A 17,448-nucleotide genomic window follows, 5' to 3' on the forward strand; every position below is an offset into this window, starting at 1 on the left:
TAATAATAAATGGAACCACACCACGCGTCCTTGTGCTTTACAGAAATGTACCCATACTCTGCCTCGATTGCTTCAGCTGCAGAAAAAATGATGAACTGGAGTCCGTAATACGGAGACTATGGAGAGCTCGACTCTCCATCTTGACCGTGGAGTGCGCTCTGTGCATATTTCAGAAAAATCCGGATGAACTGAGTTTTTTTGTTTCCTTCATGCTCCACCCTGGACCAATGCTGGGCTGTTGCTCTCCTGCAGACTGAAAAGGAGTGAATCTTTGGTAGTTTTTGGGGTTTGGACAGTCCATGTCTGCAAACTCTTCCACTGGGGTTGGGCCGACGTCAGGTTGCTCCTCCTGGGAGAGAGGGGTCACCTCTGAAGGCCCACAAAGACCAGGGTCAGGGTGACCAAGAACTGCCATATATGGGGCGTGGTAGGAGGAGACAGTGACCTTAGATCTGTAGGGATAGAGAAAGAAAGCTGGTGACTTAGATAATCTAGGGAGCATGATCCTTTTTCATTGAGCTAATGGGATGACGTGTGGGGAACGAGTACGATTCTATGTTTGATTTACGGAAGACTTTTCAATATATTTAATTGTTTTTAGTTGTTCTGAGGAGGACCATACTCTTGCTCCCTGGAGGAGACTCTGGCATGTACAGTGCCATGAAAAACTATTTGCCCCCTTTCTGATTATCTCTATTTTTGCATATTTTTGATACTGAATGTTATCAGATCTTCAACGAAAACCTAATATTAGATAAAGGGAACCTGAGTTTACAAATAACAAAACATTTATATTTTATTTATTTAACAAAGTTATGCAACACTCAATGCCCCTGTGTGATAAAGTAATTGCCCTCTTACAATCAATAACTGGTTGTACCACCTTTAGCTGCAATGACTACAACCAAATGCTCCCTGTAGTTGATGATCAGTCTCTCACATCGCTGTGGAGGGATTTTGGCCCATTCTTCCATGCAGAACTGCTTTAACTCAGCGACATTTTTGTGTTTTCAAGCATGAACTGCTCGTTTCAAGTCCTGCCACAACATCAATTGGGATTAGGTTTGGACTTTGACTAGGCCATTCCAAAACATAAAATGTGTTGCTTTTAAGCCATTTTCATTTAGACTTAATTGTGTGTTTTGGATCATTGTATTGCTGCATGAACCAGCTGCGCTTCAGCTCACAGACGGATAGCCTGACATTCTCCTGTAGAATTCTCTGATACAGAGCAGAATTCATGTTTCCTTCTATTAAGGCAAGGTGTCCAGGTCCTGAGGCATCCCCAAACCATCACACTATATGCAAAATATGCAAAAGTAGAGAAAATTAGAAAGGGGCAAATACATTTTCACAGCACTGTAGATGTGGTGTGATTTCTCCCAATGTAGTACCACAATACTTCAGAGGCAGCTCATCCACAAGTATGCTGTGTACTTATACAGTGGAAGTCGGAAGTTTACATACACCTTAGCTAAGTACAATTAAAGTAAGTTTTTCACAATTCCTGACATTTAATCCTAGTAAAAATTCCCTGTCTTAGGTCAGTTAGGATCACCACTTTATTTTAAGAATGTGAAATGTCCGAAAAATAGCAGAGAGAATGATTTATTTCCACTTTTATTTCTTTCATCACATTCCCAGTGGGTCAGAAGTTTACATACACTCAATTAGTATTTGGTAGCATTGCCTTTAAATTGTTTAACTTGGGTCAAATGTTTTGGGTAGCCTTCCACAAGCTTCCCACAATAAGTTGGGTGAATTTTGGCACATTCCTCCTGACAGAGCTGGTGTAACTGGGTCAGGTTTGTAGGCCTCCTTGCTCGCACACGCTTTTTCAGTTCTGCCCACAAATGTTCTATGGGATTGAGGTCAAGGCTTTGTGATGGCCACTCCAACACCTCGACTTTGTTGTCCTTAAGCCATTTTGCCACAACGTTGGAAGTATGCTTGGGGTCATTGTCTATTTGGAAGACCCATTTGCGACCAAGCTTTAACTTCCTGACTGATGTCTTGAGATGTTGCTTCAATATATCCACATCATTTTCCAACCTCCCCATTTTTCCTCCAAACATAATGGTTATTATGGCCAAACAGTATTGTTTCATCAGACCAGAGGACATTTTTCCAAAAAGTACGATATTTGTCCCCATATGCAGTTGCAAACTGTAGTCTGGCTTTTTTATGGCGGTTTTGGAGCAGTGGCTTCTTCCTTGCTGAGTGGCCTTTCAGGTTATGTCGATATAGGACTCGTTTTACTGTGGATATAGACACTTTCGTACCTGTTTCCTCCAGCATCTTCACAAGGTCTTTTGCTGCTGTTCTGGGATTGATTTGCACTTTTTGCACCAAAGTACATTCATCTCTAGGAGACAGAAGGCGTCTCCTTCCTGAGCGGTATGACGGCTGCGTGGTCCCATGGTGCTTCTACTTGCGTACTATTGTTTGAACAGATGAACGTGGTACCTTCAGGCGTTTGGAAATTGCTCCCAAGGATGAACCAGACTTGTGGAGGTCTACAATTTTTTTTTCTGAGGTCTGGGTTGATTTCTTTTGATTTTCACCATGATGTCAAGCAAAGAGGCACTGAGTATGAAGGTAGGCCTTGAAATACATCTACAGGTACACCTCCAATTGACTCAAATGTTGTCAATTAGCCTATCAGAAGCTTCTAAAGCCATGACATAATTTTCTGGAATTTTCCAAGCTGTTTAAAGGCACAGTCAACTTAGTGTATGTAAAATTCTGACCCACTGGAATTGTGATACAGTGAATTATAAGTGAAGTTTGTGGAGTGGTTGAAAAACAAGTTTTAATGACTCAAACCTAAGTGTATTCAAGCTTCCGACTTCAACTGTACATGAAGTATAAGACAATTCCTCAAACAGTTAAGAGGTTCTTTAAACATTACCATTTGTAAATTTTTTGGTAGTATTTTCACTGAAACTTGTTTATCAGCAAAGACACCCAGCCGACAGTCTCAAGTGTACAAGTGAGAAAGCATCTAATGCCTAATATTTCATGGAAGTTGCTAATATCTTCCATTTGGGAGGACACTTAACATGATTAAAAAAGCCATTACCAAGTAAAGTAATATAAGTAATGAGTAAAATAAAATTTTCCATTGCATTAAACATCTATCTTTTTTAGGTCAATAAGACAGTAACATTTTCTGGCTTGCATAACATTTAAAAAGCAGCTGTTCGATCATTCCCTCTAAAATGTAATTTCACTGACGATACCTGAAACATCCATAAAGAAAAATGAAAAATACAGCGGCATAGCATATACTCTTGGAGAGCAAATGAGAGAGAGCTAACAATAGAGCTCTCTCAGTCCTTGAATTTTAGTTCCCAAGAGGAATGATATAAATGTATATGTTATTATAAGCCTTGCCTCTTCATGGTTGATTGGTTCTGGATGATGTATAGGTCCATGGTTGTCATGGATTCCCAGGTATAAACAAAAAAAAAGCACTTACTGTTGGGTGGAGGGTCTTTACATTCTCCTTCCTCAATGGTGACATCATCTATGGCGATATCGCCTTCTATACCCGGACCACGAATTCCTTCCAGAACCAACTACCAAAACGGGATAAGACAGACAAAAACAAAACTTGTTAACACCAACTGCTTAAATGTCTTACTACTACTAACTCAATGGCTCATTCTGTGAAACATAAGAGGGGAAGCACAGATGAAGGCAGTTTTGTACTTTGTACCTTAGGGCCACCATAGTTCTGCATTGGTGACCCACTGCTCCTCCCAAAGAGTTGTACCCACCTGGAAAGAGGCTATTGGGTGGATGTTGACTTTGGCTTGCTTCCATCGGTCCCCTTGGTTCCCGACCAAGTTCCACAAGGAACTGTCTGAGCCCGAGTGGCCCTTCTGCCGTAGGTACGCATTCAACGCCCCTAGAGGAGAAAACATAATGCACCGTATGGACAACATGGCAAGCTCAATCAAGCACAGCTGTAGTATTTTAAAGATTTCAAGTAGAATTGGAACCCAAGTCTGGTATCATCGATCATATACGGCCTCATCATGGCAGCACTTATCCTTATGTGTTGAGACTTTACTCATTATTAATGTATGACCGTATACTATTAACAAAACACATAAAAGCTAATTACTGCAAATACTAAATGTCTCAAGGGGTCTACACATTAACCTTCCCTGATTGAGTGTGGCTTTTACCGAGTGCAACGTATGAATTTGCGAACATAATTCACTTCTCAAGGGATGATCATGAGAGTTAAATCTTGTATGTTTTTTCCCCCCAGTGCAAACGATGAGATGCCAAAATGAGTGCTCAGAGGCCAAACTAGACGAGCCGTCAGCTACAATATGCCACATCCCTGTGAGGGGAGCCTTAAGTGGATCTCGCTGGATGATCAAAAAGCAACAACGACAGATTCCTGAAAATACCCACTACTTCAAATGAGAACTCAAAGTCTCTCCATCACTCACTCACTCCTTCTGCACCGAATAAAAAAAGACTGAATGCATGTTGCCTTTCTTTCTCTAACGGAAACCAATGAAAAAGAAAGACAGGTAAGAAGGACACTGCCGTCAGCCATTTTTGACTCCGGCTGCTGGTTGCTGGTTCCTGTGGCTGAGCAAGCAGAGAAAGAGAGGGCCCATTGAGACCGGCGTGGATTAGGTTGACACGTCCTATTCAGAATCCCGACAGCTTTGCGGAGCAGAAAATTGAAGTTGCAGGCGCGTCTGGCAGGTCAGAGGAGACACCCATCGCTCAGGTGCAACTGTCTGACACCGCAACAACAGGAGGGCATGAGCAGGGTGTGAGAAGGCAACCTTGGCGACAGAAGCAGGGGAGCCTGACTAGATTGTGATGGATGATAAGGTTATTAATATTCAAATGGAAGGTTTGTAAACACCCAGAAATAGTGAGTTTTTTTTCTTGTGCAGTATTTAACTTCCATTTCCACCAATGCCCGGGGGGCTTCACATATTCCAGTATGGAAGTGTTACTGAGTGGTTGTCGAATTAGAAAAGAAAGGTGGGAGTACAACTTGAGTGGTAAGCAAACACTTATCTAATCATCAGTGAAGCACCGAACAGGGAAATAGGCAATTTGATTGCAAGTGGATGCTAATGGAAAGCTCTCAGGTGTGTACTTAACAAATCAAACACACTCTATGCTAGATTTGCCAGATGAAATAGCTACAGTGCAGGATTTGCATTAATACTTGTAATTTACACTACATTACCAAAAGTATGTAGACACCTGCTCGTCGAACATCTCATTCCAAAATCATGGGCATTAATATGGAGGTGGTCCCTCTTTGCTGCTATAACAGCCTCCAATCTTCTGGGAAAGCTTTCCACTAGATGTGGAGACTTGCTTCCATTCAGCCACAAGATAATTAGTGAGGTCGGGCACTGGTGTTGGGTGATTAGGCCTGGCTCACAGTCGGAGTTCCAATTCATCCCAAAGGTGTTGATGGGATTGAGGTCAGGGCTCTGTGCAGGCCAGTCAAGATCTTCCACACCGATCTCGACAAACCATTTCTGTATGGACCTCACTTTGTGTATGGGGGCATTGTCAAGCTGAAAAAGGAAAGGGCCTTCCCCAAAATATTGCCACAAAGTTGGAAGCACAGAATCATCCAGAATGTTATTGTATGCTGTCGTGTTAAGATTTCCATTCATTGGAACTAAGGGGCCTATCACGAACCATGAAAAACAGCCCCAGACCATTATTCCTTCTCCACCAAACTTTACAGCTGGCACTATGCATTGGGGCAGGTAGCGTTCTCCTGGCATCCGCCAAACCCAGATTTGTCTGTCGGACTGCCAGGTGGTGTAGCATGATTCATCACTCCAGAGAACGCATTTCCACTGCTCCAGAGTCCAATGGCGGTGAGCTTTATACCACTCCAGCTGATGCTTGGCATTGCGCATGGTGATCTTAGGCTTGTGTGCGGCTGCTCGGCCATGGAAACCCATTTAATGAAGCTCCCGATGAACAGTTCTTGTGCTGAAGTTGCTTCCAGAGGCAGTTTGGAACTCTGTAGTGAGTTTTGCTACACACTTCAGCACTCGGTGGCCCCATTCTGTGAGCTTGTGTGGCCTACCACTTTGCGGCTGAGCTGTTGCTGCTCCTAGACTTTTCCACTTCACAATAACAGCACTCACAGTTGACCGGGGCAGCTCTAGCAGGGCAGAAATTTGATGAACTGACTTGTTGGAAAGATGGCATCCTATGACGGTGCCACGCTTATAGTCACTGAGCTCTTCAGTAAGTCCATTTTACTGCCAATGGTGGGCTATGGAGACCGCATGTCTGTGTGCTCGATTTTATACACCCGCAGCAACGGGTGTGGCTGAAATAGCCAAATCCACTAATTTTTTCACATATTTTTGTATAGTGTACATTTAATTCCTAATAGCACTAAGGCAGGCTTCCCCAACTGGCATTTGGCACGTGGGTTAATTTATGTAAATGGAAGTGTATTCCCACACATAATAGAGAGATATATGTGATCACATACAAATTTGTAAGCAAGGTTAAAAATATGAAATTGTTTGGGTCAATTTGCAGTCCACAAATTATTTGTAATTGCAGTTGAAGTTGGAATTTTACACACACATAGGTTGGAGTCATTAAAACTAGTTTTTCAACGACTCCACACATTTCTTGTAAACGAACTATAGTTTTGGCAAGTCGGTTAGGACACCTACTTTGTGCATGACACAAGTCATTTTTCCAACAATTGTTTACAGACAGATTATTTCACTTATAATTCACTATATCACAATTCCAGTGGGTCAGAAATTTACATACACTAAGTTGACTGTGCCTTTAAACAGCTTGGAAAATTCCAGAAAATTATGTCATGGCTTTAGAAGCTTCTGATAGGCTAATTGACAACATTTGAGTCAATTGGAGGTGTACCTGTAGATGTATTTCAAGGCCTACCTTCAAACTCAGTGCCTCTTTGCTTGACATCATGGGAAAATCAAAAGAAATCAGCCAAGACCTCAGAAAAAAATTGTAGGCCTCCACAAGTCTGGTTCATCCGTGGGAGCAATTTCCAAACGCCTGAAGGTACCACGTTCATCTGTACAAACAATAGTACGCAAGTATAAACACCATGGGCAACGCAGCCGTCATACCGCTCAGGAAGGAGACGCGTTCTGTCTCCTAGAGATGAACGTAATTTGGTGCGAAAAGTGCAAATCAATCCCAGAACAACAGCAAAAGACCTTGTGAAGATGCTGGAGGTACAAACAGGTACAAAAGTATCTATATCCACAGTAAAACGAGTCCTATATCCACATAACCTGAAAGGCCGCTCAGCAAGGAAGAAGCCACTGCTCCAAAACTGCCATAAAAAAGCCAGACTACGGTTTGCAACTGCACATGGGGACAAAGATCGTACTTTTTGGAGAAATGTCCTCTGGTCTGATGAAACAAAAATAGAACTGTTTGGCCATAATGACCATCGTTATGTTTGGAGGATAAAGGGGGATGCTTGCAAGCCGAAGAACACCATCCCAACCGTGAAGCACGAAGGTGGCAGCATCATGTAGTGGGGGTGCTTTGCTGCAGAAGGGACTGGTGCACTTCAAAATAGATGGCATCACGAGGGAGGAAAATTATGTAGATATATTGAAGCAACATCTCAAGACATCAGTCAGGAAGTTAAAGCTTTGTCGCAAATGGGTCTTCCAAATGGACAATGACCCCAAGCATACTCCAAAGCTGTGGCAAAATGGCTAAAGGACAACAAAGTCAAGGTATTGGAGTGGCCATCACAAAGAACTGACCTCAATCCTATAGAACATTTGTGGGCAGAACTGAAAAAGCGTGTGCGAGCAAGGAGGCCTACAAACCTGACCCAGTTACACCAGCTCTGTCAGGAGGAATGGGCCAAAATTCACCCAACTTATTGTGGGAAGCTTGTGGAAGGCTACCCAAAACGTTTGACCCCAAGTTAAACAATTTAAAGGCAATGCTATAAAATACTAATTGAGTGTGTGTAAACTTCTGACCCACTGGGAATGTGATGAAAGCAATAAAAGCTGAAATAAATCATTCTCTCTACTATTATTCTGACGTTTCACATTCTTAAAATAATGTCCCTAAGACAGGGACTTTTTAATAGGATTAAATGTCAGGAATTGTGAAAAGCTGAGTTGTATGTAAACTTCTGACTTCAACTGTATATTCCGGCCCCCATCTGCTCAAGAAAAAAAAGAAGAAAAACTCACCCCCGGCTGAATATATTTGATGATCCCTTCACTAGGGGCACCTTACCTATGTGTTTCCCATACATATGGTAGTAGAAGCCAAAGCAGTAGGTGGGAGTGGCGGTCACAGTCCCATAAGGGCTTTTGGGGGCAACGTTGAATGTGGGGGTCAACAGTCGAGCCTTTTCTCCCTCCAGGCGAGGTCGAGACGTCTCAATGTACATGTAGAAACCTGTATGTTGGAGAAACAACAATCGATGTCCGTGTAGAAACCCGTGTGATGGCAAAACAACGCTGATTAAACATTACACCATACTTTTTGAGAGACCGTTAGAATTCTAAACCAAACGGCAGAGTTCATCTCTCTACCTATAATAACTGCTACAAAACCGTAGCTAAGGCACGTGCCGTTAGCAGTCCATAAACTGTTGTGGTATCGGGAGAGTTTTCTGAACACTGCACTGCAATTTTCTGACGAGGGAGATGAAAAGTTGAAATTGTGCACAGTGCAATCCATAAAACTGGCTTGCTCTGTGGATACCGATCAGATAAAAATAGTTTCATCTTCTTAGACCAAGTTATGTTGGGAATTCAAAAAGCAGATGACTTGAAGTGAAAGAAAAACAAACGGACTGGGAAACTTTGAGCCTCGTGTTTCATTTGAAAGCAATGAATTATTTATGACATTATCCATCGTAAAATGCCCTAAAACACTTAAACAAATGTATCCCGAGGAGTCCCACCATTTTAATTGGTTTATTTTAACGGCTGGGGCTTTTGGCATTTAACAAGTGGATGGAATTGTGGGAGATTCTACTTTTGGGGGAATGGCTACTGCTAACTCCCTCAGGCGGTCGTCGATGGGCAGGTAGTGACAGACACTCATATTTCATAATGCTGCTCGCGGCGCTGCAGATGTCCATCACGGCTCACACACACCCTATAGAGACAGAGCACAAAGAGGAGGAGGAGGAGGAGATGGAGGCAGGTGAAGTGGTACTATACAGCTAGGGAGCATACCCAATTCCAGAAAAGAAAAGTACAAATGGGAACTGCAAAGAAAACTAACATATCACACGCATGACAAGTCTTACAAAGCATTAGAACTGCATCATATACCTGTTGGCTAAGTGTCACCTTCTTTTGCAAGGGTCATGACTGGGGTTAATTGATTGCAATTACGTATGTAGCTACATTTGTGTATTTACTAACCTTCCGCTAGACCGGAGAATTCAATAAATCATTTTAATATGAATAAAGGCTGCTAAATTCAGCATTTTGACATCCTTCCGTCAACCCTGTCAGTGTCCCTTCAAGGTAGATTTTAACCCACCCACTCCCAAAACTTCTCCAAGTTTCACCATCATTGTAAAGCCCTAGTTATTTTGTTGCTTTGACCGTAATTTCTGAAGATCTTTTTTTATTTCATGTGATTAGTGATTCATTTACATCTGTCCCTGATTTTAAAGTCAACCTTGTTACGTGAACTTAACTCTCATTTTAATATGGTGAAACTATTGTTGAAAAAAATATATTTTTATAAAAAGAAATACTGAACATCTAATAGTCAAATCATAGTAAAAGCAGCTGGTTCATAGCCATTTTCTGGTCTTTTGTGGTGGAAAACTGAGTGGGACGGGCATAGCACGTAGATAGACAGGCTAGAAATGTTTTGACAGTAAAAACTTGCATTCAATTGCCACTCCCTGTTGCACACAACAAGCTTTCATTCCCCCTGTCACAATGGAATTTATGACTGATTTAAGAAGAAATCATCAACCCTGATATGGTCAACCCTGTTACTTCTTTTGGCACTTAATAGGCACTTTGTAATTTGGAATGGGAAAACTAGTTTTTTTACGAAGTTGAAAGTGTTCTTTATGACAATGATAACATAAGGTGAAATGACCAAGTTACACTTCACAAAAGGCACTGAATTGGTGGAATGACACAGGTAACATGTAGAGCAGTGGTCACCAACCTTTTCTGAGTCAAGATCACTTTCGCAGTCAAAAAGCAAGCTGAGATCTACCGCTCAGATTTTTTGACTTAGAAATGGTAACATTAATACAATTAAAAACAGTTCTGTAGATTTGTGCAGTAGGCCTAAAACATTATCACAGCATATTGGCTATATGCCTGCCAATATTGTTCTTCTCAGACCGTATAATATTTTAAAACTATAGCTTTTATAACAAAATAGACCAGTTGGTGTAGCACTTAAATTAAATTGAAATAATTCACTTTTTAGTTTACTGGACTGATGGTCATGGTGCTTTCAAGACAACTAGGAACTAAAAAAACTAGGTGAACTCATGACGTAAGTGATCTTCAGGTCGGAAAGTCGGTGCTCTAGAAAGGTACCCGAGTTTCCGACTTGGAATTCCGAGTTGGATGACCGTTCACTCGATTTAGCCACAGAGCTCCCGGTCCGCCGGGTATCTTTAATTTAATCTTTAACAAATTAAATGGTAACACTTTATCTACCTGGTGCGCAGGGCTCCTGAATCAAGTGCACCTACCGCCAACAGTGCAACACCAATAAAAACACCAAGCCATCATTGGCTTTTCTACAGAAATGTTTGGTGATCGACTAAGAATGCCTTGATCGACCGGTTGGTGACCACTGATGTAGAGAATACTAAGTACATTTCAAACATTGTTTCAAATATGGATTCCATTCAACAATGCACCTGCATAAATGTCCTTGAAATGTTTTCCACATTAATGCACTTGTATACTTGCATGGCTAAAGCGGCAGACTGAGGCTGACTCCAGAGTCTGGGGAGGTTCTTTGATGTTGTCGGCATGACACGTCAATAATGAAGGGGGCTGTGCTTTTACAGTGGATGGCTCTCCTCCGTGTCTCTCTTACTCACCAAACACCCACACACTCAGCCACGAGTACCGCCCCCTTGCTTTACAACTGATGAGTGTTATAACCAATCAGCGCGATCACTCAAAACTAATCAAAAACGTATTTTAACGTGGTGGGACTCAATGACAGTTAAAAGCTTGATTGTGCCACATGGTCTGGTGTCAGCCAGTCCATTTGTATACATCGTCCCTTAGAAATGTCAAACAACAATTACAGATTTGGCGATCAAATTTTAGAAAGTACCAACGTTAGTTGCAAATGATCAGCAACGCGGTTTTTGCAATAACTGTGCTGACAAACTGCCTGGGAGCTCCTCAGTGGTGAAACTCCTCCTCCTTCAATCAGTGGTGAACCAGGTGGAACAAATCTTCCAGGCAATCTGGGCGTGCCAGCACCTGGCTCTGCTGTTGTCTTTAGACCGCAGTGAAAGGAGCATTTATAACACCACAAGACCAAGGAAACTTCATCTTTGTGATCAAGGTGACTGTGCAAGTCCAAGCCTTCCACAAAACTGTGAAAGACAGCCGGTAAGCGCCATATTGGCCATGCTTGGCTAGACTGACTTAAGCAGTGCACTGCTAATGATACTCTGGAAAACACAGACTCTTAAAACTTCTTATGGCTGCAAGGCAAAGTGTTGAGTAGCCAGTGAAATCGTGCCCATTTCAAACGGCCTCCTACTCAAATCTTGCTCGTACAATATGGATATTATTATTCTTTTTGGATAGAAAACACTCTCTAGTTTCTAAAACCGTTGGAATTATTTCTCTGAGTGAAACAGAACTCCTTTGGCAGCACTTTTCCTGACCAGGAAGTAGAATGTCAGAAATATATGCTCTCTTCAACTTCCTGCCTATACATGGTCATGACACGTAGGAGTCTACGTACACTCCATACGCCTTCCTCTGGGTGTCAAGATGATGTGAGAGAATAAATTTTGTGTTTATCTTGGTTTGGGGTGGAATAAAAGCTATTTCTTTGACGTGACCGTCCACTTCCGGTACTCTGAAGCGCGCGACTTGGAAGTGCGATTGCCTTCTGTTTTGCTGCCGTAATGGATGACTAACATCTCCGGCTCGGATTTTATTTGATACATGTGACCATATCATCGTAATGTATGTTTTTTCAATATAGTTTAATCAGATTATTGACATTTTTTCGGGAGTTTTGCCGTGTTCCGTCCTCTGACTTTGATTACGTTGGAGAGAATTGTGCCACTCGGCTAGTGCCAATGCTAAGTGAAGAGGGAAATTTGCCATTCTGAATCCAAACAATGACTCATCTGGACAGAGGACACCTTGTTCAACATTCTGATGAAAGATCAGCAAAAGTAAGACCCACTTTATGATGTTATTTCATATATCTGTCGTGCATGTGAACTGGTCGTGGGCGCCCAAGTGTTTCTGGCTATCGTGGCTATGCTAATATAGCGTTACATTTTGTTTTCGCTGTAAAACATTTAATAAATCGGAAATATTGTTTGGAATCACAAGATGCCTGTCTTTCAATTGCTGCACACTATGTATTTTTCAGAAATGTTTTATGATGAGTAATTAGCTATTTGACGTTGGTGTCTGTAAATATTATGGCTGCTTTTGGTGCAATTTCTGATTGTAGCTGAAATGTAAACTATGGTTTATACATGAAATATGCAAATTTTTCGAACAAAACATATGCTATACAATAAATATGTTATCAGACTGTCATCTGATGAATTTGTTTCTTGGTTAGTGGCTATTTATATCTTTATTTGGTCGAATTTGTGATAGCACCTGATGGAGTAAGAAACTGATGGAGTTAGAAAAGTGGTGTCTTTTGCTAACGTGGTTAGCTAATAGATTTACATATTTTGTCTTCCCTGTAAAACATTTTAAAAATCGGACATGTTGGCTTGATTCACAAGAAGTGTATCTTTCATCTGGTGTCTTGGACTTGTTAATGTGTGAAAGTTAAATATTTAAAAAAAATATATTTTGAATTTCGCGCCCTGCACTTGAGCTGGATGTTGTCATAAGTGTACCGGTGTCGGGCCAGCCAGCCTAACAGGTTAACTCTTAACTTTGATAGGACTTTTGCAGTGGTATTTATAACTTCAAATGTTGTTTGTGGGGTATAAAAGAAAAGTAAGAAGAGCCAAATTCATTGTTGACAAAGAACTTGTTTGAAAATGGTTAAAAGTAATTTAAACTTTGTAGAAATCTTAGTAAACCAAGTTCTTAATTCAGTAACAAATGTATAGTCTAAAAAATCTTTGGCTAAAAAATGTAAGATTTGTCTGCTTAAAACTACTGATTAGAAAATAAATGTAATTTTTTACTACTAAAAATATTTTGAATGTATTTGGCTAAAATGCAAATTTAGATAAAAATATACTGATTCTGCTCATTTGATTAAAAATGGTGGGTTTCTATTTTGGGAAACATTTGCTTAAAAGTGGAAACCTTGTATTTTATAATGGCAGAAATGTGTTTATCTGAGGTGAATGTGGATAATTTTGTGTATTTAATTAGGCTGTCAACTCAAATAATAACTTGTATTTGTCATCTCTTTTTTGAGTTTTTTCACCTGTTTACTGCCAACCAAAGAATGGTAAATAAAAGACAAACAACTGATTCCATGGCTGTTTATTGAGTGAAATCCAGTTAAAATCTTCATGTGGAGGGACTGTCCTTTTCAAGTGGGGAATTGCACAAGAAAGAGGTCAAAACTTGACAGTGAAAAACCGTGGCTCAAGACTGGAAAAGGACCAGAAAAGTGACCACACGTGTCCAGAGAGACAAGTAAAGACTGTTCCCGCCTGCTGCTGTGATTGAAATGGCTGATTCATTACTGGTGGAGCAGCTAAAGACCGCAAGGACATCAGCGAAGCGTCAGTTTTCCCGTCTGGCCAATAATGTGCTACGAATGCATACAATGATGTCAGAAGAGGAGCTCAGAGACAATTTTAGGAAGCTCACTGCAGAAGCTGGCAAAGTCCTGGAAGCCAACGATGATGTAGAGGGGCAATGTATTGAAGAAAACTCTGATGCAGAGGAGTTGAGCGAGCAGCGAGCAGAAGTCTGACTTGGTCAAAACAGCCAATGAGTGTGAGAAAAAACTGCAAGAGCTAATGTACCTCATACAAAAGACATTGTGGGCCAATTTCGGGGAATATGAACTGACACAAGCAATTACAACAGCAGAGTCGCAAGCAGAAAACGTGGGAGCTGTGGACCCAAGTAAAAACCCAGATGCATATCTCTTCATGATCGGACAACTAGAGAAACTTGTGAAGGCTGCGAAGGAGGTGCATAAACATTGGAAGTGCTGGGCCCCCCCAGCAGAGCAACAACATTTCCAGAGTCGTATCAAAGACCTTGAAACTATCCTGCCAAATCTCACAATAAGACAAGCAGACTTTACAGGGGCACACGTTAGAGGAGAAACCAGCAGATTGAGTACTACTTCAAACAGTTCTGTGGCCACATCAGCAATTAAATTAAAGCCTGCTGCCCTCCCAAAGTTTTCTGGCATCCGCCGAGAGTTTCACCGGTGGAAAAAAGACTGGGAAGCGCTCCAGATGCAGGGAGAACCTACTGCATCCAGAGAGGTTAAAAAGTTCCAACTTCTCGACAGAAGACCATACGAGACCTTCACCTTACAACTTATACAACTGCTGAGGAGGTTTTCCGGGTCTTGGAGAACCGCTTTGGAAATAAGACAACTATAGCCCTTGAGATAGTAGAAGAGCTCCAAAGACTCCAAGCAGTTAAAGGTAACCAGCCCAGGAGGATTGTTGAGCTCATCCAATCAGTAGAAAAAGCCCTGGTCGATCTGAACGAGCTTGGCAAGACCGGTGCTATAAAGAACCCTCTTGAAACAAAGACAATAGAGAGTAAACTTCCTGATGGCCTGAAGAAGGAATGGCTTCTTCATGTAGCTGGCAAAGGTGATGAAGCTGAAGAAGACAAGCGATTTGACTACCTCCACAAGTTTCTTCAAGGTCAAGAAGCCATCTATGCGAAGCTGGACCAACTGAGAGAGGAGGAACCAAAACCGAAATCTGAACCTCGGCAAGCTCGAACCTGAACCTCCACCCAACTAAGCGACCAGGCTCAAGGATGTGTGGTCTGCGGAGACTGCAAGCATAAGAAAAGGCTATATTTCTGCCAAAAGTTTTGCACGCTTAAGCTGTCAGAGAAAAGAGATGCTGTCATGAAGCTGGGAGCCTGCAAAAGATGCCTGGAGATTCACAAGGAAGGTGACTATTGTAAATCAGAGTTTCTGTGCAGGAGGCCAGACTGCATAGAACAGCGTGCTGCAGAACACCACTATTACCTCTGCACGAGAGCTGGTACATCCAAAGGGAATGTCGTCCAGAGGTCCAATAACAGCAAAGTGGGAGGTGACACAAGCGAGCGTTATACCCAAGCCCAAGAAGAGTTCATTAAAACTGAACTTGCAGAGAAGTGTTGCAATGCCTTTTGCAACACTATAGCCAGAACCTCTCTTGTGTCCAACCAACCCAGTCTTCTAGCAGAGAATGGAATAGTGGAGTGGCCAGTTATCATGATGCTCTTAGAGGTCACGGCCAATGCAGGACAAAAAGTTGGGACTTTGATCGACCTGGCATCGGATACAAACTATATAACTCATGATGCAGCTGATCGTTTGAACCTTAGAAGTGAAGCCATAACCCTTGTTGTTCATGGTGTGGGAGGAATGAAAGTTCAAGTCACCACAAAACGGTACCTCCTAAAGATCCGGGTCCGCACAGAGCAAGGCAATGTCAGATCCCACCAACTCCTCTGCTATGGTTTGGACATCATTGCAGAGATTCACAAACATGTGACAGCCAAAAGACTCCAAAAATTCTTTCCAGATGTCCCCCAAAATGAACTTGTTAGACCAAGACAGATACAGCTTTTGATAAGCCATAAGGAAGGGCGACTGGTCCCACAGAAAATACGCACCGTTGGGGACCTTGTACTATGGGATGGGCCATTGGGAAAGACAATTGCAGGGACACACCCTGGTCTGTTTGAAGAGGCTACAGTTACAGCACACCAGTCCAGAGCGCACTTCGCCAGATCCATGAGAACAGCAGCATTGATGTATGAAGAACATATCTGCGCCAAACCTACCATCAAGTCTTCTTATTCTGCTATTTCCACTCGGGATTTTATTGAGTGGTGGAGATGGGATAGCATTGGCGCCCCCTGCACCCCAAAATGTGGAGGATGTCGCTGCGGCAGTTGTCAACTTGGTGGCAAAGAAATGACTCTGGCTGAAGAAAGGGAGCTGGAAGTTGTTAAGGGTGGCCTGACTTATGTTGGTGCTGATGACCACAGTGATAGTCCACACTGGCATGCAAGGTATCCATGGCTCATTGACCCATCTACATTGCCAAACAACATAAAAGCAGTGGAGGCAACCTTTCTCAGAACAGAGAGACAGCTCGCCAAAGAACCGCAGTGGAAAAAAGCCTATGGTGCTCAAGTCCACGAAATGGTTGACCGCCGGGCTGCAAGAAAGCTGACCAAAGAGGATCTAACCAACTGGAATGGACCTGTCTGGTATATTAGTCATCTTATCGCACCCAACCCCCACTCTGTTACAACTCCGGTAAGACTTGTCTGGAACAGCAGTCAGAAGTACAAAGGCCAAAGTCTCAATGACCTTCTGATGAAAGGCCCTGACGTTCTCAATCCGATTCGAGCTGTCCTCCTCAAGTTCCGCCAAGGCTCCTACGCCGCTCTAGGAGACGTCAGAAAAATGTACAATTCTGTGTGGCTCGAGGAGAGGGAAGTCCATCTACACCGGTTCTTGTGGCGGGATTCAGAGGGCGATGAGGTGGAACAATACGCCATAACCAGAGTGAATATCGGGGACAAGCCAGCAGGGTGCATAGCACAACTGGCCATGAGGGAGACGGCTAACCTGCCTCAATTCAGCCACCTCACAGATGAATGCCAAGTATTACATGAGCACAGCTACGTCGATGACATCTTGACATCCCACAACTGCCGTGAAAAACTCGAAGTCATCACAAAGAATGTGGAGCTGATTCTAAAAGCAGGAGGGTTTGCACTGAAGCCTTGGGTCTTCTCAGGCCAAAATAAAGGTGAAAGAGAAAAGGCATCACCAAATATTGTTGTCCTGCCAAATCAGCTTAAGGAGGAAGACAACAAGGTACTCGGTCTCGGCTACATTGTGGATGAAGACATGTTGCATGTCATGGTGAGGGTCAACTTCTCCAGGCGGAAGAAAAAGATGAGACTTGGGCAAGACTTACTGCTAGAAGAAGTACGAGCACAGACACCAGACCCGCTGACAAGACGTGAACTGCTGAGTCAAGTTGCTGGTTTGTAC

The 17,448-nt window shown here is 42.4% G+C and overlaps 1 protein-coding gene across 1 annotated transcript in view; it reads right to left on the minus strand.

The window, feature by feature from the left end:
* Positions 1–363: 363 nt before the first annotated feature.
* Positions 364–17,448, minus strand: part of LOC120023376 (MAM domain-containing glycosylphosphatidylinositol anchor protein 2-like) — a 179,950-nt gene continuing 162,865 nt past the window's right edge. Inside the window, exons 14-17 of the mRNA XM_038967380.1 lie at positions 8,287–8,451; positions 3,783–3,913; positions 3,482–3,581; positions 364–452 (exon numbers count right to left, since the gene is read on the minus strand). Of these exons, the coding sequence (XP_038823308.1) occupies positions 364–452; positions 3,482–3,581; positions 3,783–3,913; positions 8,287–8,451 (485 nt within the window). The remainder of the gene's footprint in view (positions 453–3,481; positions 3,582–3,782; positions 3,914–8,286; positions 8,452–17,448) is intronic.

This window comes from Salvelinus namaycush, chromosome 28 (assembly GCF_016432855.1).
Source record: "Salvelinus namaycush isolate Seneca chromosome 28, SaNama_1.0, whole genome shotgun sequence".
Lineage (NCBI taxonomy): Eukaryota > Metazoa > Chordata > Actinopteri > Salmoniformes > Salmonidae > Salvelinus > Salvelinus namaycush.